This window comes from Suricata suricatta, chromosome 2, assembly GCF_006229205.1.
Source record: "Suricata suricatta isolate VVHF042 chromosome 2, meerkat_22Aug2017_6uvM2_HiC, whole genome shotgun sequence".
In the NCBI taxonomy this organism is placed as follows: Eukaryota; Metazoa; Chordata; class Mammalia; order Carnivora; family Herpestidae; genus Suricata; species Suricata suricatta.
In genome coordinates, this window is record NC_043701.1 from 138,117,544 (window position 1) to 138,141,573 (window position 24,030).

Sequence of the window (24,030 nt, forward strand, 5' to 3'; positions counted from 1 at the left end):
AAACTCTTGTTCATTGCTGGTAGGAATGCAATATGATACTTTGGAAGACACTTTGGTGGCTTCTTACAAAATTAACAATATTTTTGATGTATCAAGTGCCTTCCTTGATACCCAAAAGAGTTGAAAATTTATGTCCATACAAAAGCCTGCACATGGATGTTTTCAGCAGCATTATTCATAATTGCCAAAACGTCTTTAGATTTTGAATGTATGAATATACTACGGTACCTCCAGACAATGGACATCTGGAATATTACTCAGCACTAAAGAGAAATGAGCACTTCAGCCACGCAAAGGCATATAAGAATGCAAAAGAATATAACTAAGTGAAAGAAGCCTATCTGAAAAGCCTACATACTGTGATTCCAACTATGTAACATTCTGGAAACTGCAAAACTAAGAAGATGGTTAAAACATCATTGTTAGCCAGGGATTAGTGAGGAGAAAGGTTGATCAGTTGTAACAAATGTATTACTGTCAGTAATGGGGGAAGCTATGCATGTGTGGGGCAAGGGGTATTTGGGAAATATCTGTAACTTCACCCAATTTTCCTGTAAACATAGAACTGCTTTAAAAAATAAGCCTATTTTTAAAAATGGGCCAAACACCTAAAAGGACAGACAGATGATAGAATAGCAGATGAAGAGATATTCAACATCATTAGTCTTTAGGGAAATACATACTAAAACCACAATGAGATGCTCTACACATGCATTAGAATGGATGAAATAAAAAAAACTGGCAATTCCAAGTGCAGACAAGAATGCAGACCAACAGGAACTCTCACACATGCCTGGTGGGCATGACAAATAGTACCACCATTCTGGAAAAACACTTTGGTGATTTCTTTTAAAAGCAAACACACATTGACCCTCTAATCCAATGATCCTGCTTCTAGGTATTTCCTCTAGAGAAATTAAAACTTAACGTCCACAAATGCTTATATCAGCTCTATTCGTCATCTCTCCAGACTGGAAGCAACCTAAATGCCATCAAAGGAATGAATTGACAAAGAAGCAGCACATTCACAAAACGCCATGCTATCCAGACATGGGAAAGAATGAAATGCTGAGACAATAACCTGGGTGAGTCTCAAGGGAATTACACTGACTGAGAAAAGCCAGTCTCAAGTGGTTAAATCACATAGCAATAGTGACAGAGAACAAATCTGGTTGTCAGGGGCTAGGGGCTGGGGAGGATACGAATGCACAGTGAAAGCATGAGTTTATTTGGGGGGTACTGAAACTGTTCTGGATCCTGATTCATGCCAGTGGTGGCATGACTCTACATACACGTTAAAATGCACAGAGCTGTGCATTTTACTGTGCATTTACTGGAAGTTAATTTTAAGAATAAAATTTAAGAACAAGATAGCCAGACAATTAAAACTGCTTCTGAATCTTGGTGGGACCACATACTTAAGCATTTTTCTGTAATGGAAAATGGTCAGAAGAAATGCTAGGTAAATGTGACTGGATTTATGTCCCAATCTCGAAGACATAAACCACTGTGCCCAAATGGTTTGAGTTACTTAAATATTTGTACTTTGATCAGAAGGAGCCTGGACCTCACGCCCTCTTTACTGATACCATTTCTGTGTTGAAAATCACAACAGTGCATTCTGACCCACTGGTTCTTCCCTCAACCAGCTGGTCACTCTCTCCCTCCTCTGTGCAGCCAAGTACTTGACTTGGGCAACAAAGTCTCCCACATGCCAAGGCATTAGGGTCTAGGGATGATAGTGCCTTTTTCAGACCAAGGCAGCATAGAGAGAAAGGGGCAGACATAGGTACAGCCTACCTTTGAAAAATATCTGAATTTTCATGTTACATAGTTTGGCATGGTTGGGGAAAAACAAGGATACCACTTTCACGAATATGGCAAAGTGACTTCTACTCTTAGAAGCCACTGATTTGAATACAAAACCAAACAATGTGTATATCAAGACATTTCTCTCAAAGAAGCAACATGTACTAATGGGTAAACATTGAGCTGAGCACCCAGGGGTCTGGTGGAGTTCTGACCCCTGCTCTTCAATTTTCCATCTGGCCGTGCAACTAGAAGTCAGCCATCCTCCTGTTTCCTCGTTTCCTGTCTTTCTACTCTACACATGAGGAAGGGTTAGAAACGCTGGCTCCATTGCATTTGGCACATTTCCCAATGGTATTCTATAAATTGCTTGTGTATCTGGTAAAATAAAAATAATTTAAGTAAAAATGTATACCCATAAGCTATAAGGTGCTATGCAAACTTAGGATACTATTATAATTTTAAGTTGACTCAAAGTACCCACTGTATCAAATCACCAGTGGTTCTTTAATTTGCACCCCCTAGATATATAGAATAGTAGCCTTAAAATGCTAGGTTCCTCATCCTTGTTCTGGGCATGGATTTATGCTCAGTATCAGCTTAGGGCGATGATAACCAGTAGATTTACTAAAGGATGCTGCAATTTTATTCCTCATGGTTTAATAGCATTGAGACTTTTGCTCGAAAAATTACCAATGGTATATGGCATCCATAAAACCTAAGTTAGAAAGTTCCAAGTAGGGGCACCTGGGTGGCTCAGTTGGTTAAGTGTCCGACTTCAGCTCAGGTCATGATCTCACAGTTTGTGGGTTCGAGTCCCGCATCAGGCTCTGTGCTGAACACTTGCTCAGAGCTTAGAGCCTGCTTCGGGTTCTGTGTCTCCTTCTCTCTACTCCTCCCACCCTCATGCTTTGTCTCACTCTGCCTCTCAAAAATAAATAAATGTAAAAAAAATTTTTTTTAAGTAAGTTCCAAGTGGGGGAGGCCAGGAGGATACAGCCTGTGAATGCACGCAGTTAACTAAAGGCTGATAAGCTCCAAAGAGGATCATTTTGATGTTTGTGGCTTGGTCAAGAGGGCCTTATTTCACATTACTGACAATACACTGGTGTCTGATAAAGGCCAGGCTGAGTGGCAGCCTCTCCTGGTTTTCATGGTGAGTCCTGGCCACCGCAACTCTTGTGGCTCCGTCCTCACTGGGCACAGGGCTCTGTCTACAGGTTATGTAATTTTTCTGTGCTGCCTTCTCCTTTGCTTCAGTCTGTGCCAAGAGCCAAATAAAAGAATCCATATGTGATTATGGCTATAAAACCGAAAGGAAAATATTAGACAAAATTTAACATTTTGGGGTTTCTAAGTTTGTTTTACCTTTAATGCTAGGCAGACAGTTTACACAAATCATTTTGCTGCAAAGTAAAGAGTAATGAGTTAAATGTGTTCCCTGTCACCATCAATCATGTACATTTGCCTTTGATTGACCAAACATATAAGACACATGAAATGACTTTCTAATCATGTTAAGGGGAGGGAAGGAGGAAGAAGGAGAGAAAATCGGAAGGGAAGCATAAGCCTTTTTTATTTTATTCAGAAATTCCATTGACATTTTCTGGCAATCTTCTAACATGCTGTATGGGCTTCTCTTTGCTAATAATGTTTGCCTTGAGAATTTGTAAAGGTCTAAGAACTCTTTAATTCAATGTTCTAGAAATTACCAGGGCCAGGGGGGAACAAAATCCCTGTTAATAGTTCATGGATTAATTCTCTCTTTATTTGAAATCATTTGCAGGAAAGTTGCTCTGTTTTCAGATGGGCGTCAGTCCTCTTGAGCGCCGTGAATGGCATGGGAGAGGCAGGCCGAGCCGCTGATCTGACGGGGTTCGAGGAGGGAAGAAGCAGCAGCAGAGCGATGCTGACCCCAATGGGGTACTGAGGTCTAGCAAATTCATCTCAGTGCATGGGTGTTTATTTTGATTTGTGAATTTAAACAACACACTGACTGGATTTTCTGGCAGGCGATATGCTTTGTAACCAAATGTAACCAGCCTCATACTTCCTCGCCAAGCTTTGTATTTCAAGTTTCCACATGGAGTCCAAGCTCTTTATAATTTGGCAAGGGGACTACCTACACAGTAGCGATGGAAGATGTTTTCAGCACCCAAATCACCCCAAATTGTAACTGTGGTCCTGGCCCCACCCAGCTGTCTGTCATAAAGGTTGGCCAGGCAAGGCTGAGGCCAATTTATTCATTTATTTATTCAACACGCATTTATTGAGCACCTACTGGGCATCAGGCGCTGTGCCAGGCACTGGGGATTCGGCGAGTAGCCCTAGGCTTCACTGTGTTTACACTGTCTCAGAGAAAAGAGGTAATAAACAATGCCACAGAGGAAAGCAAAGCCAGGAGTGTAGATAAGGCCATAGACGTACGGGGCTCTGGAGGGGACAGTAATGTAAATCTTGAAAATGCTATTCTGATAGTTTTACTATGGAAACTTTACTCACCCCATGAGGCCAAGGAGAACCTCTAAATCCTTCCTGGAAAAAGTGGTGAAGTGGGACATCTATTCTCTGTAGGGACCCTCAGAAGCCCCAGAGAAATTTATGAACATAGGCACTTTCTTCTTGATGTTCCTGCATTTGACAGGACGACTGTTGAACTGCAAAGCATCTCTTTATTAAAGATATGCGATATTAGACTGGAGAACTCCACATTGTGGAGATGTCAATTCTCCCCAGGGGAGCCCAGAAACAGACCCACACATACACTGGTATTTTAAAAAACAGCTCCTGAGGTTCTGATAATGTATGGCTTCTTAATCCAGGCCCTGGTTACATGGGAGTTCTGAGTTTGTGAATATTTAATAAGCTGTCCATGTATTAGATGCACATTTTTATGGTTGTATATTATATTTCAATTAAAAGCTTGTTTTCAAGCCCTTTTAAAAATGGACTTCTAACATTTTAGAGAAAAGGCTCGCTGAGTAATGAACACTAAGCAAAGACAGGAAGGATCTGATAGAGGGAAACCATTAAGCTACTTAAAGGCAGAATGTTTCCACCGGAGGAATAGCCAATGCGAAATGCGCAGACCACCCGACGTGGGCGTGGCTGGCAGTAAGGAGCGAAAGAGCACTTAACAAGATGAGGCCACTGAGGATTGCTTAGGACCTATAGACCTTTGTAAGAACTTTGTCTTGGTGAGATGAGATGCCATGGTAAGATTTATGCAACGGGGTCTCGAGATCTGGTTCACGTCTGCAAGGGACTGTTCTGGATGCTTTACTGAGGATCGGCTGGAGTGGGGAAGGGATAAAAGCAGAGCAGGGAGGGTGTGAGGAGACTGGTATAATGCTGGGAGAGATCGATGGCGGTGGTGTGGGTCTGTCAGATCCTGGGCATATTTGGAAAGTCAGGCAGAGAGGATTTCCTGCTGGATTGAATGTGGTGAGTGAGAACAAGAAAGAAGCTAGGGATGACTCCAAACATTTTAGTTTGAGCAGGAGACGAGGTTTCTGGACAACTAACTGGAATTCAATTCCGGATATGTTAGGTCTCAGATGAGATAAGACATTCAAATAGAGACACTGAGTGTCAGTTAGACAGAGGATATTGGGTTCAGAGACAGGTTCTGGAAGGAGAAATAAATTCGGGAATCCTTGAGGCACCTGAGTGGCTCAGTTAGTTAAGCGTCTGACTCTTGATTTCAACTCCGGTCGTGATCTCACAGTTTGTGGGTTTGAACCCTGCCAGGGGGTCTATGCTGATAGCACCGAGCCTGCTTGGGACTGTCTCTCTCCCTCTCTCTTCGCCTTTCCTCTCTGTCTCTCTCAAAAATAAATAAATAAATAAATAAATAAACAAACAAACATTTAAAAAATGGGACTTCTCTATATATCTAGGATTTATGAGGATAAACATGTGGGTATATTTGTATTGGGAGCTGCTCTCTCCACTGGTGAGGGTACTTGCAGAAGTCTACTGTCATGACCCCATCTGTGCCTAGGATGACACCCATGGGTATGAAATAGCCAACAGTCCACCTCTCACTATCTAACTTACACTTCGTAAATTTACTTTGTCAGACAAACCCTCTACTCTGACACCACTAGCATCCCCTCCTAGAAGTAGAAAGCTACCTTGACCCCAGCCTTATCAGTTGCAGCCTCGGCCCCCTTTCAGAGATCCTGTCCCCCACCTCTCTCCCATCCACACAGGGTTGAGCCCTGTTTCTAGTATGTCTCCATTACCCGAGTAAACACCTCTGATCTGCAGAGCTTATACCCACCAGCCAATAAGAACTGTTTGTTTTCTCCCAGAAGCACCTACTGAAGCCGATTAGCTTTACCCCCTGAATACAGCAATGAGTGATGTCACTTCCTTCTGGAAAGCCTGGGGCATTTCCCCAGCCTGACTCATCCCAGCTCAGGTTCATATGTCTTGACGCAATGACTTCTGCCCTTATAGAGCTGGCCGGAGAGAAAGGCCAACAAGACCCAGAGAATGGGGCTTGCAAACGTATGCCTACAAATCCCAGTCATAACAGAAGCTTCCTGAAGCTTATGAGTGCCTCCTAACCATGAAGAGGACAGTGAGATTAGCACCCTGTCTGGAATACAGTAGGTACCCTAGGAATCTCTACCAAAACAACTGTTTCCATAGACTGCGGAAAGCTAAGATGCTGGCACTAGCGAAGGTCTCCTTACCATTTACCATACTTCCTCTTGGTATACCCAAGGACCTGGAAGCAGTTTGCTTGGTTTGACACATGAATTGTCAATTCTAGGTGTTCTGCCCTCATACAGGTTGCCGAACTTCTCATAGCCCACAGTGTCTGCCACTGCAAAGTGGGGTTGATAATAGTGCCAGTTTTGGGTTCAGTCACTGTGAGAAGTAAATGCCTGATGCATATAACGCAATTAGCCTAGGAGTGGACACACAGTTAGAGCTCACTATAGTTCAGCTATTATTAGAGTCTTGATTTATATTTCTAGCTCCTAAACCATAATGTATTCATATATGCATGTAAGAAATACATCAGCACATCAACATAACCCAAATAAAGATATTAAAATGATTTCTTTGTCTATACGTAGTGCTAGGACTATGAATTACTGAACGTTTATCTTAATATATTAATATCAATAATGAACAAATGTTTTTCATGTCCAGCAAAGTCCAGCTCAGCCAGGGTGTACTCTGAATATTGTGGACCTGATTATCCTATGGCTTCCTCATTCAGAAATATGAAATGTGACAGAGGAGACTGTGTTGTGATCGATATTAAGTAACATTTCACCCGCAAATTCCAAGTCTTGTAAAATGGGGGGGGGAAACACAAGAAGGACATCACATACTTTCTCCAATTTCATAATTGATTCATTCAACCAAGAAATAATTACAGAGTGCATGCCACGTTCCAGGCTGTGTCTGTGTGTGTGTGCATGTGCATAATTGGTAGCTTAGCAGAGTTAAAATAGTTGGCAATCTTGAGAATGATTTAAATGTGCTAAATTTGAAGACTCAGGGTAAAGTGAAAAGAAATGTTAAGAGTTAATCACTTTCTAAATTATATACAACACCCACACACACAATTTATCATGTCCCAGGACCGCTAATCCTAGTAAGAATAACAGCACAATTCACAGAGATGGCAGGTCAAGACCCAACTTGAAATTACATATGCTGAAGAGAAACTTAAGTATTACATGCTAGAACTCTAAAACCAAAAGAAAAATTAAAAAAAAATCAATGGATCTTAAATACATCCAAGGTAGGAAGCCAAGGAGAGGGTAAGTGTGGTCAGTTAGGCAGATAGGCTAAGTAAGTTCATGGTCTTGACCTTTACAGAAAACCTTAGGAAGAGTCTCACTTGAACCTGACAGGTTGGTGGTAGGGGATTACCTGGCTAACACGTAGATATAGACAAGTCACAGGAGTCACCTTCACTCCTTAAAGGAAGTCAGGGCAAAATCTGGACGCTGCCGGAAAAAATTCTTAGCCTCTCATTAACAGGCTCCTGCGTCAGAGGACCCTTGCTTCCCCAACCTGTGCCTCTTTTGTGAAGGTATTGGCTCTAAGGTTAGCATGAATTTGTTAAATAACTCCCAGCACACCAGAAACTACAGAGGGCATGCCTTGAAGGTTAAATGGAGCAAATTAAATACAAATAACCAGGAAAACGTCTTTAACAGTAGTTAGTACACTTGAATTCATTACCCTCAAGGATGTGGGCTAAAAATATAGACTCCCCAAAAGTTTAGCTCCATTATGAGATGACATATTCAAAATGGGTGCTGGGCTTTCAGGGACAATGAGGCCCCAGGAGAAGGAACTTTGCAAGTGACATTGTTCGAGGGATAAATAAGCATTCCTCATATTTTCCTGGTACCTCTGGGCTGGGTCTCTTTTGTAACCCCTGCATACCAGTACCCCATCTCTCTTTTGGTGAGCTTTGTTGTCCTTACTTCCAACCTTGGCCTTTGGTCCCATGGACATGAAAAGCCCAGTCAGCAGCTGCCATGATGCTGTCTCTGATATCTCATAATTTTAGTCTTCTTCCTCTTTCTTCTCTGCTCAGCAGGGGCAGAGCACCAAGCATTCTGCAGAACCAAGAAATAGACACTACCTGCCCAGGGCAAGGGACAGGCTGAGCTCACACTCCACGTCTGGCTTCCAGAAAGAGCTAAGTGTTCTTAAGGGATCAAATGAGCCAAAGCCCTGTCCCACCTCCCTCCATCCTCAAGGCCTGCATGTCTCTGTGGAAGTGCTAATGAATTCTCTGCTGTAGGACATGGGGGACACTGAGGAAGGAAGCACATTTCTGTAAACACTCATCCATTTATAAATTCTCTATTCCATCGTCCTACCCATCAAATAAAAATAAGTGAAGGATTTGTGACCTCTGGAATGAGAGATAATATATAAAACATGCCGAGGAGAACATCACCATGGTGTTTATTATGCCCTAAAAGAGACAACGATGGGGGGTTTGGAGGGTAAGTACACGATGATGACAGAATGGGAACACATGCTTAACACTGTCCTTCTTTTAAATAAAACAAGTATATGGAGGTAAACCTTGTTATTTCCAGGTCATGTACCTTAGCAAATTCCAACACAAAGACCACCTGAATGTCAAGAGGCCATGTTCAGAGAGCTACCTCCAAACACAGAGGAGTTGGCCCCGGGCAGAAATAACACAGTAACATAACCCTAGGAGGGAAATGTGTTTTCAGTTAGACTGGGCCCAGGCGGACCTCTCCCACAGGCTCTTCCTAAATAGGAACTTGGCAGTGGGATTAGCTGGGCTGGAGGGGACGTCCTTGGCTCCAGAGGTGAGGCCCTTCAGGGTCTTGAGGAAAGTTGGACAGAAGTTCTTTCTCCCTGCTGGTAATAACACTGAAGAATCAGCGTCACATCCATTTTATTAATTTTCTTGACAGGCAGCTCTAGTTTCCGTGCAGGCACCACAAAATCAAAACATACGCATGTCAAGTACCCCATGTGCGGTAGGGCCCTGCCAAGACCATGTTACATCAACATAAGGAAGCAGAGCCCAGGACTCAGACCTTGTGCCTGGGCCTGTGGGTAGTTCCTTGTTGGAGGAAACCACCAGAACTTGGTTGATGAGCCAGGAGAGATCTCCTGGTGACAGTCCTTTATCCTGGGGTCTGGGTTCCTTGTGTTGAATACAAGAGCCATGGGAGACACAAGGCTACATCTGGCTTTGGGGCATGCCTCTAGTCCAGCCACACACAACTCCCCTGCCAACTCCATTTTGCCTGCATTCAGTTTCATCCAGGAAGGGGAACAGCAGCCTGGATTAAAGAAGCCGTTAAACAAAAATGCAATGTCCTTATTTGTGAGCTGGGTCTGAGCCTGGAGTTCTGTGGAGTTGATGAGGTCTTTGGGCCCATAGTGAGTTGCAAGAATTTTTTGATCAAGGCATCCTTTGCTAAAGTGATTGAAGGGACTCCAAAACAATTTGTTCTTTTATATAAAGTATTATTATCTATAAATTGGCTAAATAATGTAAATTAGGTGGGTACAGAGGGTAAGGACCTAGAAAAAAAGCCTTGTTCTATTCACACAGCTGTGGGTGCCCAGAGTGAGCATGCACGTAGAATTGGTCTGTCACCTCCAGCCCCACCCTTTCCACTCATCCCTCTCGCTGCACCCAGGGCCGTTTCCTCAACTCCCCCAAATGACTAACCCCTGGTGCCAGACACAGCAGTAATGGCGGTAAAGCACCAGAGGTCTCATGCCTTTGACTGCACAGCTTTTAGCCCCCTTTGTCAGACCGCCTGGTAACTCATTAATTTCCCACCCCAATCACTACAAAGATAAGCCCAGATGCTGAGCTACTCGCTACCAATGCCATGTCAGAAAGGCCCAAACTAGGCAGATTTTACTGCACTGGTCTACTTCTTTGACGGTCTAGGCTAGGAACAATCCAAGGGTAAGGACTGGCTATCATTATCCTGCACTCCCCAAATTCGCTTAACAGGGGCCATGGACCCCAAACCCAATGTTCTGGAAACTGGCCTGGCCTATGAGGATAGAGTTGCGTCTTTCACTGCTTGTGCTGGTCCAACATGCAGGGTCCACTTTGGAGGCTTTGAGGTGGCTGCCCAGTCAGCTCTGTGGGGTGAGCTGGCTGACAAGGAGTGTACCCAGACCCCGCTCATGTCACAGGGTGCAGGGCACCACCACTGAGGGTTCGGTTCACAGATTCACTCTCCATTCAAAGAACCATGACATGTCAACCCCGCTGGCCTCCTTGATTGTGCAGAAATAAATAAATGAATTATGTTGTTGGGGTTTGGGCTTCAGCACAAACACATGGTCTGCATTTATCCACACAGTGAGAGGTCCACCAGCCACTTGATGTAAAAGAGCAAAATGATAATTCTTTTCTTTAGGCGCTCTGGTGCCATATGGAATGTATATAAATCATATTTTTGTTTTAACAGCGGAGGCTTTGTTGATAGATAAACATGTGGTTTATCTAAAAAAAAGAGAGGATTGTGCTTTGAACAATCATTTAATGGCCGTGGATGTGCCAAATAAAAATAAAAACATAATTTTGAAAGAAGTTGGCCTCATGCCCAAATCTGTAACAAGGAATTTCTCTTTAACCAAAGTGGTTAAAGCCCGTCGATCTGTTTTGAGTTTAAGCTGTGCTCTCTACTCAACCCCACGACAAACTGAATCTGGGGCTAATGTGCTCTAATAGGACAAGACGTTACCTTTATGAATGACCTCATGGAGAAGAGGTTGGCGAGCATGGTGGAGAGGCCTTGAGCCAGGCAGCTCTGGGCTATGAACCCCAGCTTCAGCTCTGCAAGGCAGATTGCATCATCCCCCTCTTTCCAGTTCCAGCTTGGGATGTTTAGCAGATGGGCCTGTGGAAGCAAAAAGCAAGGCATGAGACCTTTCGTTCCTAAATGTTCAATTGTTTGAAAGCTCCTCTGGGAAATGCAGCATGGCTCAACTGCTTAGAAGGCATTCAGATTCATCTCTTCTTTCCCGTGCCTGAGTCTGGTGTTTGGTGTTTTCTTTGACCCTCCCATTGGGCAGACTTCAGTCTTTGCATCATTGCTTCTGCACCTCCCAAACCCAAGTCCCCCCCCTTGGGTTTGTCATGTAGCCAAACAGAGTCCAGAGGGAATTACCTCTTGTGACAGACACATCAGCCCATGCTACTAGGACGTCTGGCTAGATTGTTCATAAATCGGCTCCTCAAACCGACTCAGACTGTCAGATGCCTGTGCATTTTAGATTCCTCTTTTTATCTACAATCCCAATACTCCAGATAAGGCTCCCAAGCCTGAGTGGGCATCAGAATCACCTGGAGAATTGATACACATATTGCTGGCCCCTCCCCCAGGGTTTCTGAGCCAGTAGGGTACGAAGTGAGGCTGGAGAATTTGCATTTCTAATAAGCTCGAGGTGCTGCTGAGCTGCTGATCTGGGGACCACACTTTGAGAAGCACTGACCTAAATTATCAGGGAACTCACAGTGTAGACATAGTACAATCTCTTGATCCTATTCAACAGTTAGGTCACACCCTGAGAGATAAGGACTCAGACGCATGCTCATCCAATTAGTTTTAAGTGCATAAAGTAGAGAGTCAGAGATGATATGTTGGATGAAAGAATCAAGATTCAAAAAGTTCTCCAGGGTTGGAAAAATGGGCAGAAAGCCAACCAGAAGAAATTTTAAAGGTCTTAAGGTCAAGTACAGCATTTAAGCTTAAAAAAAAATCAACTGTATCAATTGGCAGCAGAGTTGAGGGGAAAGAAGAAAAAAAACTTGTGTGTGGGTAACTCAAACCCCAAAAAAGAGGCCAACTGTGTGACAGATTACAGAGAAGGCCAATGCTTGCGTGATAGAAATGGTCTCCAGATCAAGGGAAATGAAGGTTTCATTCTGTTGTGACCAGTCAGGCTATTCCAGAGTACTTGATCCAGTTGTAACAGTCAGATTTAAAGAGGGAAATGGATAAACTGAATAACTTCCAGAGAAAAAGGACAAGCACAAGGAGAAGTGGGGGTTCTGGAAAACATTTTTGGAGAAACAGTTAAGAGAGCCAGTGGTGTTTGGCTTGAAGAAGGCCACGCCTTTGCGGAGACAAGATGGCTGCCTCCGAATACCACAGGTGCTGCCGTGCCGAAGAGGGATTAGGCTTGTCTTGCTTCCTTCCAGGGGCCAGAATTAGGACTGACTGGTGTATATTATAAGAAAGAAGATTTTGGGCTTGTTTTATAAAGGAACTTTCTAAGGATGTAATATGTCTAATTAATGGAGAAAGCCACCTCCAAAAATGTAAGGTCTTTGTCCCCAAAACTCAGTAAGTGTTTTTCCAAGTCACAGTGGAAAGACCTCTTGTTTTGCACGGGAGGCTGAAGCAGAGAGCTCTGCAAGGTCCCTGCTGATGCCAAGACTTTGTGGCCCTCAAATTACTAGTTCTCTCCATGGAGCAGCAGATATAAGGAACACCCCAAAGGTTTCCCTTCACTGTCAGGATGACACACTATAGTTGTATTAGTAGAAAAGATGAAAGACACCATTGGTGAAACAAAGAGCAAGTCCGATGGCTCCTTGCTCTGCTTTCAGAAAGACCGTTCTTGTGAAATTCCTTCCTGCAAAGTCCTGTGACAGTCTCACAGGTCCTAAGCCAGCAGTGACTCCTGGGACAGAGGACTGTACCCTCCCCAGTGAGAATGTGGTTAAAAACGTCTGGTGTGTGGGCTATAGTGGATGGAAATTCCTGTCAAGCTGAGTATCAGAGATATTCTCTCATAGGCTTGATTCCAGCAAGAAGCCTTGCGCTTCACCCTATTTTTCTCCCTACTCTTCACTGGCTTGCAAAGGCCACAGAAAATACTGACACCACAGAGAATACATCAGTCTCAGTGGAGAAATCCTCATTTGCATTCACATCATCTGAGAGAATGCGGAGAAATGAGATCTAAGTAATAAACAAGTAAATCATCGAGTGTGAAAGGAGATTTGAAGGACACCTAACCTTCATGGCACCTTCAGACAAACAAACAAAACCTTTGCCATAGAGTCTCTCATATCTCCATGTGCCAGGTTTCTGCAGGTATGAAGTTCAGGCTTTTGGGCCTTGGGTCCCCCATGTCCCCATCTGGTTTGAGTTCCTTAGATAGATTTTACATGTTATTACACAGGAAAGTCAAGTGTGTTTCATTTCTCAGGCTTCCATATGGCCTCCTTTTATTGGCCATCATATCTTCCCCAGTTGTGGAACAGGGAGCAGGGAGGGATAAACGAAAAGCTGGGAGGGACATGCATGTGCATGAAACGAAGAGAGGAAAGAGTCTCAGAGCTCCCCTGGCAACTCTGCCTGTCATATGAGGGGCATTACGATCTAGTGGGAAATGCCAGCATTATTGCCCAGAAGTCTAGAGGCAAATCCTCTGTGATCTGGAGAACGAGGGCTGATAGAGCTGGCCTAGCAGGACCAGGGTCTCCCTCTGATCAGCCACTGAACCACTCCTCATGTCAAGAAGAAAGAACATGAAAATGGGAGGACATATAACAACAGGAAACCAGGAGAGACCCATTCCAGGCCTAGTTCCAGCTCCGCTGGGACAGACAAGTCTGGGGAAGCCCCCATAATGAACCAAGGTCATTCCAGAGAAACCACTTTAACACTACCACCTAAGTGTGTAAGGGTTGTTAGTGAGAAAACTCAAAGAACCTGCATCTCCGGACACTGGGACTTGGCTTCCAGGTCCCAGACAAGGACCTCTTTTTCTAGAATCTGCTAGAAAAATAACAAATCCATTAATAGCTAAGTCATCAGAAGTGATTTAGCTTCAAGACATTTACACTCAAATCAAAAATGTCCTGTACCATCTTTCTGTGTTCAGAGATGGCTAGGCTGAGTGTTTCTCTCCATGAATTCAGATCCACTTTCGAGAACATCAGTCCTTCATTAAGGCCTACTGTGAGGAACCACGGTTTGGGTCAGTGGGGTGTGGCTCTGTTTGAAGAGAAGGTGGCAGTTGGCAGTTCTGATCTTAGCTCACTGCCTGCCAAGTGACCACGAGTTGTATCCACCAGAGCTTCTCCGTCTGAGACAGAGCTTAGACTCCCCGTCTGAGGTCACACGGGGATGCTAACATGCACAGATGGTCAGATGAGAACTAAATGCGATAATGGTTGTCAAGATCTTTTAAAACCATAAAATAGGGCACCAGCATCTGAGATTACTATGATGACAAACTCAGGACCAGTTTTACATGGAGAGAGAAAGTAGGCATCTCCCCTGGGTCCTGCCAGGCCCTGGAATACCAGCATCATTAGGGCACAGGGAATTGAAATTCTTTATGTTTTAAATCCAGTAACCAATTACAGAATTAATTATCACTTGAAAAGATGTTGACTATAACATAGGTGTACACACACATACCAGCTTCTTTCAAGAAAGTGAGTTTTAATGGGTGGAGATCTCTGGGCATTAAGTCATGGGTAAAAAGAAAGTTCAGAGAGAAGAAGAAAAATACGACTGTAAGGTAATAGGAAGGAAAACATATTAAAGGTTAGGGGGAGCATCTCATAGAAAGCACAATTATAACGCAGGGTGACAAATGTCCACTTGCAATTCTATGAGGAACAGCATGACAATCACCAGTGGACGTGTTGCTCTCTCTAGAAGAGAGAAATGAAATGAGCGAGAAAAATGCCCTATGTCAAGGTCACTCTGTCCCTTGTACCCTTACTAATCTTACAGGGGCAAAGTCTCCTATGAGATTTTGCCTGACTCTGAAACCCAAATAGATTGGGGTGATTCTAAACAAAGTGTGTGGGGTTTTATTTACTTATTTATTTAGAGAGAGTGGAGAGAGGAGCAAAGGGAGAGGGAAAGAGAGAATATGAAGCAGGCTCTACACTTAGAATGGAGCGTGATGCTGAGTTCAATCCCATGACCCTGACGCAAAATCAAGATTCAGAGGCTTAATCGACTGAGACACCCCAGTGCCCCCAAAATGTGTTTTAGGCAAATAATCATGGATCAGTTGATGTCCTTCCTCATTGTTTCTGAATAATTACAATGAAGAGGTTTGTAAAAGTCATTTGGCTGTCTATGGCCACATGAGTACCGCCCAGGTACCATCTGGATCCTAGGTCCGTTGAGCTACTTTGAGCTTGGCATGAATCACACACATCACTACAATCGTCCTTAATTTCTTGAAGATGCTGCATCAGCACTCATTGGAAGGAGAAAAAAAGGAACTGACATCCCTTTCTAAACATATAACATTAATTTTCCTATTCAATCTAAATTCAGTCAAAAATCTAAACAACAGCTTAGAGCACTCCCACACTAAATGAAATTTCATATCATAAATGAACGAAGAGTTTAGTGCCTTAGGAGCTGTCACCAGCCATAGCCTAGCTAATAAAATTTACCTCTACCTACAGGGGCTGCTGTCAAAAAAACTTCTCCAGACCAATGCTTGTGAGTTACCAGTATCTTCACTTTATCTCTTCAATGCCCTTGGGTTTCCCAGAAACAAACAGGACAATGTGACCTTGGGTGCTCACCACCGAGTCCACTGGCTGGAACGCATCATGTTCTACAGTGGAACCACCTGCCGAGGGTTGGGCAGTGGGCAGCAGACCCAAGTGGTAGGCCGGTCACCGACAGCAGGCTCCTCTTAGCAATGGCCTCTGAGGAGCCTCCACAGAGCAAAATGGGGCAGCACGTGCCAGCAATTAAGAAATAATGGCATGGCTCTGGTGCATTTGGCACAATAGGGTCTTGTCCGGGTCACCTGACTGCCTATTTTGTAGGGAATATGGCCTATAAGATGGGACACACACTCACTCACAACCCAGCAGGGAGTTATTCAGTTCAGACAGGACACCTGGTTCCAGGTACTGAGCCTCCAGTTTCTGAGCCTCATTACGGGAATATCCCATTCCATATTGAACAGAGAAAGGTGCCACCTTCCCTCCCCCAAAGCTGTTTTCCTGGGAATTTAATGACAAGCCGAGTGAAGGAGCATTGCCTTTGAATGAGAGACTCAGAAGAAATCACAAGGGAAAACGACATAGGCTCCAACGTTTGTGTTCTTTCCAGTCACCCCTGTAAACTAAAACACTAGGAAATTCATTTATCTTTAATCTCTGGAGAGCAGCGATGTTCCTGAGTGCGACCACGCCAGTTCTCATCTTGAAGTTGAGAATGCGTATTCCACATTCTCCACCCAGCATGTGATCTGTTCTTCCAGGTCACGTGGTGTCAGGTAGAACAGTCCTATCACTTGCTGGGGACACTCTGTACACCTTGACTGCAAAGTCCCTGAGGGCATAACATAGGACTCCCCAGAGGGGGAGTTAGGGAGGTCAAGGTAGCGTGTTGACCACAGAGTAGGTAGTAAATACCGAGTGAAGAAATGAGCACAGCACATGAAAGCAGACATTGTTGAAATGAGATCTAAGATTGCATCAGTATTCTGAACCTGGGGGCCCAATAGATGCTTCCTATTAGAAACATGAAGGAATACACGCTTCCTTCAGTGACCAACTGTAAACACAGTGTTGAAAAGGCCCCAGTGAGGGTTTTACCCACCACCCCCTTTCCCAGGCTTTTGGATTGCAGCAGCATGTGTGTGCATATGTGTGCACGTGTGTGTGCATGTATGTGCATGTGCAGCTGGACGCCGGGCTCTCACTGACCTACCTTGTTGTGATACTGCAGCATCTGAGTGATGATTCTTATCTTCGGATGGTAGTTCTTTATGGAGATTACTCTGAAAAAGAGAGAACCAGAGCTGAGGCAGGATCTGCATAACCCCCGGAGTCTGATGGGAATGTTAATTTGATTACACCCAAATGGAGTGAATGTGGGGCCAGCAGCCAGGCCCAACCAGAGGACTCATGGGCACAGGGCCAAGTTAAACTGTGTGTCCATTGCTGTACCCCATGGCGGTGTGAAAAAGAAATCACGCCACAGGCTGTGTTCCGGGCATAAAAGAAGAGAGCAGTCCTGTGGTGCCGTGGTGTTGGCATGTGAGTGACGTGTGCACTGGGCTGGGGGCTCTGGAGCAGGGGGCTAACTGCCTTATAGGCATCTAAATAAAGGAAGCTCAACTCATGGGGCCACCAGCTTACAATCTCACATACCCTAGGGACGGGCCTAGAAACCATTTGCTCTGAGTCCAATTCTCCAAGTTAACAACTTGAGACAACAATGATAAATCAAACAAGCAGCCTGACAAATGATGCTAATTGTCACACACACACATGGCCACTCACAGAAATGATGTCTGAGCCGCGCTCTTAAGACAGGATCAATGACTCAGCCTTCGACAGACAATAGTGTCTAAATGACAACTTTAATGCTAGTTGGCACGAAGTCCCGAGGCCTTGCGGAGGTCACAGTCTGATAGAAAATCCCCCCCTCAAACTGCCCTCAGTCCATGCTCTGAACCACTGCCTGTCCCCTCCCCGAACCCTCACTTCTGCTCCCTGACAGTCACTGGGCTGCAGGTGGAGGAATAGAAACACCTGGATTCCAGTCCCAGTCTTGTACTAAGGAACTGGGTGACCTTCAGGAAATCCCTGGGCTCTCTGTGACTATTTCCTCATCTGGACATTGGGGGCAACGGTACCTGCTTTATTTATTTCACAGGCTCTGGTATGAGCAGCAAATGAAAGACCAGATGTGGAAATGCTTTGAAATCATTAAAAGCTCTCTCCACGTGTAAGTTATGGTTTTTGTCATTACTGACTCTGTCAGAGGTGACATTGTGCATTTCCTTCTGTGACAAGTAAGGCTAAAGAATGGAATTCCACAGAAAGGCCCACCTCCTAAGCCTAATCAGAAATGCAAGTGCGTTTATTGTGACCACCCCCACAAACTTCCCACCAAGAAACTGCTCTTTGCTTCATCTCTTTTTTGTGCAAACATGGAGAGAAGGCAGCCAGGAAGCAGTTTCCTCTGAAAAGCTACAACTTCTGAATTTAGGAAATGGATCACCCGTAAGCTTCTGCCTGCACAAATTCACCCTGGGCTTTTGCACTTGAAGGAATTCATTTTATTTTTGAAGAAGTGTTGCGTTGGCTCATGCTTAATAATTCAAGGACTTTGAGCCTCGGTCAGCCCTTGAATTCGGTTCATAGCATCAGCCAGTTTTTCTGCATTAGCTCATTTCAAATGGATCTTTGACATTTTAATTTCAAAAGGGGCAGACTGGTCTCATTAAACTAAGGAGAAAGGAGGATTATACAAATAAGGGAAAGACAGAGCCCATTTTTAACCCTGAGCTTCCTGTTTCCGTTTGCTGCCTGGGCTTCAGTTCTGACTCTGGTTAATGGATGGCATCATTAAACTTCTGATGCTACCTTTGTTCTGTAATTTTTATGCCTTGGCATCATGCCAATCACCCTGATAACTTACATGTCATCATAGTAGCCCTATTGCACTTAAATAAAATCTTGTGATTAAGAGAAATGCCGGTTTCAAAGCTATTATTCATTTCAATTATTCACTTTTGAAAAAAAAAAAAAGCTAGCCTTAAACTTCTCTGGGGAGGGGAGGGGGTCAAAACATTATATTATATCTTCTTTTGTTTTTTTATGTTTGCAAATCTGAAGATAATGAAGCCCAAGTTCCTTAAAGGCGACATTTTTATCATTTCAAATGACATTAAACTGGGAAGGATGGAAATCCTAGTTCAAGGAAAGGGTCACTGAAGCACTCACTCTCTGCTGAGCTGCTGTAATCACTTTCCAGCTGTGACTAGTGGGTGGACCGAGGTGTGGACACATGTCCCCATTCCATCATCTCCCCGCAGGCTGGCAAGTCCCGTGCTTACAAGAGTTCATGCATCAACTTCCTTAAAACAACTGCACTGAGCATATTGCCAAAGAGAAGCAGGAGGAAAGAGAACACTGTGCCAAATGTCACTTGCTGGGCACAAGGTCCAGATGCTGAGGGAAAGACACACTCATCCCAAATGCACCAGAGGAGCTCCCCCAACTCAGCGATGGGAGAGCTCATGCCATTTGGGGGCCACTGATTAGAAGCGAAGGAAGGGAGGTAGGAGGCTTGTGAGGAAACAGCTCCCTAAGCCCTCCTCCCGGGTAAATTCCCAGGACCTGGCAGCAAACCAGGCTGTGGGGAGAGGGCGGCCTGTCCTGACCAAAGGATGGCTGCTCACAGTTAGGCAGGAATTCTTGGGAATGTAGTGGGAGTGGTGAGATGTCTTCTCTTAGTTCATCTCTTCTCCAAAAGTGTCTCCTTATCATTCCCTCCCAGCTCTCTTAACTACTCCGCAATGCACGCTGCGGGAGAGAAGAATCCTTAGGGGCTTTAACTCTTTGGAACCAAATATCTTAACTTGTTCTTCATTTTGTTGTCACAGAACAGTGTTCTTCTGAAATGCAAAAAAAATGAGGGAGGAGTCTGCAGAGAATGACCTTCGATGGGCCTCGCCCATTCACAGGACCATTCACAGGACGGGTACTGGGCTGTGTTCTCCAGAGTGTGCCTGCACCCACCCAAAGGTGTTCTGTAAGAAATGGGCCATTGGAGTCAAGTAGGCTTGATATGCTCTCTGTAGAACATTCTCTTAGAAATTCGTATTAGTATTAAAAGCACTGAGAAGGCTTTCAGTAAAGACACTATTTCATTTTGGAAAACAGGCTGAAACAAAAGCTCATTAGTCAACAAACTCCTCTTTGTGGGGATATTAGTCAACCTGCTACAGACACACATGAAAAGCTCTAACATGGAGTTTCTCAAGCTTGGCACTACTGACATTTTGGGCCAGGTACTTCTCTGCTGTGGGGAACTGTCTTGTGCATTGTAGGATGTTGAACAGCATCCCTGACCTCTTCCCACTTCTTAATGTGAGCAGCATCCCCTAGTCATGACAACCAAGAACATCTCCAGATACTTCTAAATTTCCTCTGAGGGACAAAATCACCCACAGTTAAGACATGCCACGTCCACTCTCCCTTAGGGAACATGGCACCCTACTTCAGGCCTGCACTCATCTAAATCTATCTTTCCTTTCCTAGTCCTGTCTGAAATATCTCAATCCCAAGTCTAGTTGTAAGCTCTCCAGGGCTCCCATTTGCCAAGGATAAGCTTCCTGCTGGGCATGCCTTGTATCATCACCTTCTGCAGGCATCAGTGCCCTACATCTACGCTTGTGGCAAGGTGTAGGGTGGCTTCTTAGGAAATAAGGTCCCACAGAGATGGTGCTCTGCAGAAAACCTCAAAGTGCAACCAATGGGCTGCAGAGCGCCAAGCCCAGAGACTTCCCTGGCCTCCCCAGCATTACCTCATGATGTTGGAGGCGTCTTCAGCATCAGGGTCAGCGCAGTACTTATTGGCAAGGATTAGGCACGCATCTGCTGACTCTATCTAAGACACCGAAAGGAAAGTCACAGAACACAAACATATAAATAGCTATGCTTGGTTGCAGTCTTTCTCTGTTGACAGCTTTCGGGGAACCTGGTAGTTTCCAAGGAAAGAAAAAAATAATTCTGGGAGATTATTTTTTGTCAAAAGTATAGGTTGCAAATTCTTATTACGGTATAAACATTTCATCTTGTTGCCGTTAGAGGGTACACAACATGTACCTTGGTAATTATATTTTCCATTTTGCATAGTCACTTAGGTATAATCTTTCCAGATTTCATCACATAATAATTAATAAGACTTTCAGTCTCCTCCCTGACTCCTTTCCCAACCAACGGATCTACACCATCATCCTAATTTTTCCAGAAGGGGAAATGGCATTAGGCAGATTAAAGCCTTCCTCTCAGGTTACTGAGTTAACCGAGTAGTCAGTGATTCAGAAATTGAGATTCCAAAGTCCTTCCTCTGATCATTTTCACATCTTAACTGTGGCATAGAAGGCAATAAGAACCCTAAATCAGATAACAGCTCGGTATTGTTTAGTATTGAATTAGCATTCAGATACTCAAACGACAACACATCTATGTGTATGAATTGATGTGTTCCAGATGACCTCAAAACCTACCAACTTATCTAAACATGAGCCAAAAAAAGATTGATTCCTTTGAGGGAATGATGAGTTATGCTAATAATTGCTTGCATCTAAATTAGGCCCTTGAACAGTAACTATTTTCTCCAAGTTCTCATTAGATTTCACATTAAGTCATAACTTGGATCATGTCTGGATAATATTAAGATTAACTGGACTCTATAAGCATAAGAATTCTTGTGCTGGCTCAGGTCTGCAATCTGTCCTCCTTGGTTTGTTGTTCTTAACAGACCATCCCTGCATTTGGTGGGGGCCATGGTTTCCTCGTGGTATGTCACAAATTGTCTCGAGTTTTCTTTAATAACCCAAAGAATTTACCCAAGTCCTTCTGGCTTATTCATGTTTGCCAATTACATGATTTACTAAATTATGTTGGGACCACAGTTAGCATTTGGATGTCAGTGGATTTGCAATATTAATCTATACCCACTGCCATGCAAATATCGAACGTCCTCACAAAACTGATATAAAATGAGGCAAAGTATCAGATGCCACTTTGCTGTATCCCTTTCCTTTGTAAACCTCAGGTCTGCTTTATAAGAAGAGTGTAACTTAGCAGATTTGGGAATGAAAGATTAGCCCATTACTAAGTGATACCAGATACCTGCATGGTGAGTTTTATACTTTTAGTCTTCGGTAAGGGCCAAAAAAAAAAAAAAAAAAAAGAAAGAAAGAAAGAAAAAAGGAAGCTCGCAATGTTTTATGGCCTGGTCAGATTTTATTTATACTTTATCCTTCATTTTCTTCTCCAATGTAAATAATAGATTTCAAAGCTACAGTGAATCTAGTTTCCATATTTAAGATGGGAATTACTTGATTATGATGTTGTATATGAGTCTGCTGAGTCCATACAACTAGTCTGACTCCTTGAGGAGTGTGGCTATTGAGGGAACTATTAAATAACTAGTTCAAGTGAAGGAAGGCTTATAAGTGGTCTGCAGGTGTCAGAGAACAAAGCCCTGGGGCCAGTGGAAGGGTGATGTCAAGGCCGGGGGCATACTGACTTATGTCATTAGGGGTATGGGGGTAACTCTTGTCTATATTGGGAAGCAAGCCCTCACCACAGTCAGTCCCCCTCTCAGATGGAGTAAAAGCAGAAGTCACCCCTTCCTTCTTACCTTGACTCTTGCAAGATCATGTGGATTGAGGACTGAACCCTGATAAAATTCCACCTGAGTAAAATGTCGTTTGAACAGAGCTTCTAGCTCCAAGTTAGGGGAAATGCTGGCAGGGAGAGAAGAAACAGCCATTAATATACTCAGGTATATTAGACTCAGGTACTTCTGCCCCCACAGCCTTCTTTCTCTCTGACTTCCAAAAAGAAAGACCTAGGAAAAGGCTTTCACTTCCACTTTCAAAGCAGCCCTCTTTCTTGCCAGAAATAAAAGTTTCACATTCAACAGAAGTAAAACCCCAGCCTGCTGAAAACCCAAACCGATACCAACCAAGGTAAAATAAAGAAGCTCACGGTCTTCACAAAGTCTGAGGCCTAGGGGTCAAAATGTCTTGCCTTTGTTATAAAGGGAATCCCTATACTATGAATAGAGAGACTGAGCTGTGACATCAGAGATTAGTCGAAGGTGCCCCAGCAGAACCTCCTGCTCTTCCCTCCCTCAAAGCCTCTTCCTTGCTTCTCAGCCCCACGGATATCTCATCCCCGAGCATCTGGATCAAAACATGTCACCTCTGAGCAGCCATAGACAGTTAATTTACTCTTGGCGCTGTTCTTGATTCACACATGTGTATGCTATTTGTCATTCTTAGTGCTGAGCCATACAGACATCTTTCCCACTGGAGGACAAGGATTAAAGCACTGAATGACCTATTCATTCACTTATTACTCCTGCAAAGATGAAAAATATCTGCTCTCTATGAGGTACAATGCTAGACACTCAGAGATGATATTTCATTTGAACCTACTAAGTGCCAAGAACTGTGTTAAGTCAATGTTTGCCTAACATCCATTAAGTACTTAGTAAGAATTGTTCATGTTTTTGAGCATTTACTATGTGGCAGATACCATTCTAAGCACTTGACAAGTATTAACTCATTTAAACCTCAAAACAACCCTAGAAGAAGGGATGTTATTAACCCAAAGCTCCAAAGGTTAATTAACCGGGCCATCTAGGACAATGCTGACACGGACGTTGGGGTGAATCCCAGCAAGTGAAGCATTAGCAGCCAGCTCGTTGATTCAGACTCAAGTAGGTGAGAGAGAAACAGGTGCCTGTGCAAATCTGCCCGATCTTCGAGGTCCATTACGAGTCTAGCCCTTCTCAGGAAGTCTGCCTGATTATGTAAGAAGTGGTAGCCTCTCCCTGATGTGAATGCCCCAGGCAATTAGCCATTTGACCAAACTGTCCTCAGTCAGTGAACATAGCATGAAGGTTGAGCTCTGTTGCACACATGCTCATCTTGAAATCCCCAACCAATATGAGGGCAGGACCTACACACTATACTTCTCTTGAATCTTCCATAATGCTCGGCAGAGGCTGGGCCACTCAGCTGGGAATGAGAAGCTAAAGCACTGAATTGATCTCCGAGTTCTGCTCCTGTGTTCATAGCCTGGCCAGTCTTTTCAGAACTTGGAGGATTCAATGCTGAGAACAAAAAAAAAAAATGCTGGTGTGCTAAAATATGGTGACCAATTTGGTATTCTGT

At 43.9% G+C, this 24,030-nt stretch overlaps 1 protein-coding gene across 1 annotated transcript in view; it reads right to left on the bottom strand.

Moving 5' to 3' along the window:
* Nucleotides 1-24,030, bottom strand: part of KCNMA1 (potassium calcium-activated channel subfamily M alpha 1) — a 507,555-nt gene that overhangs the window by 185,343 nt on the left and 298,182 nt on the right. The window contains exons 11-14 of the mRNA XM_029919828.1: nt 22,488-22,593; nt 20,641-20,723; nt 17,031-17,100; nt 11,058-11,213 (exon numbers count right to left, since the gene is read on the bottom strand). Of these exons, the coding sequence (XP_029775688.1) occupies nt 11,058-11,213; nt 17,031-17,100; nt 20,641-20,723; nt 22,488-22,593 (415 nt within the window). The remainder of the gene's footprint in view (nt 1-11,057; nt 11,214-17,030; nt 17,101-20,640; nt 20,724-22,487; nt 22,594-24,030) is intronic.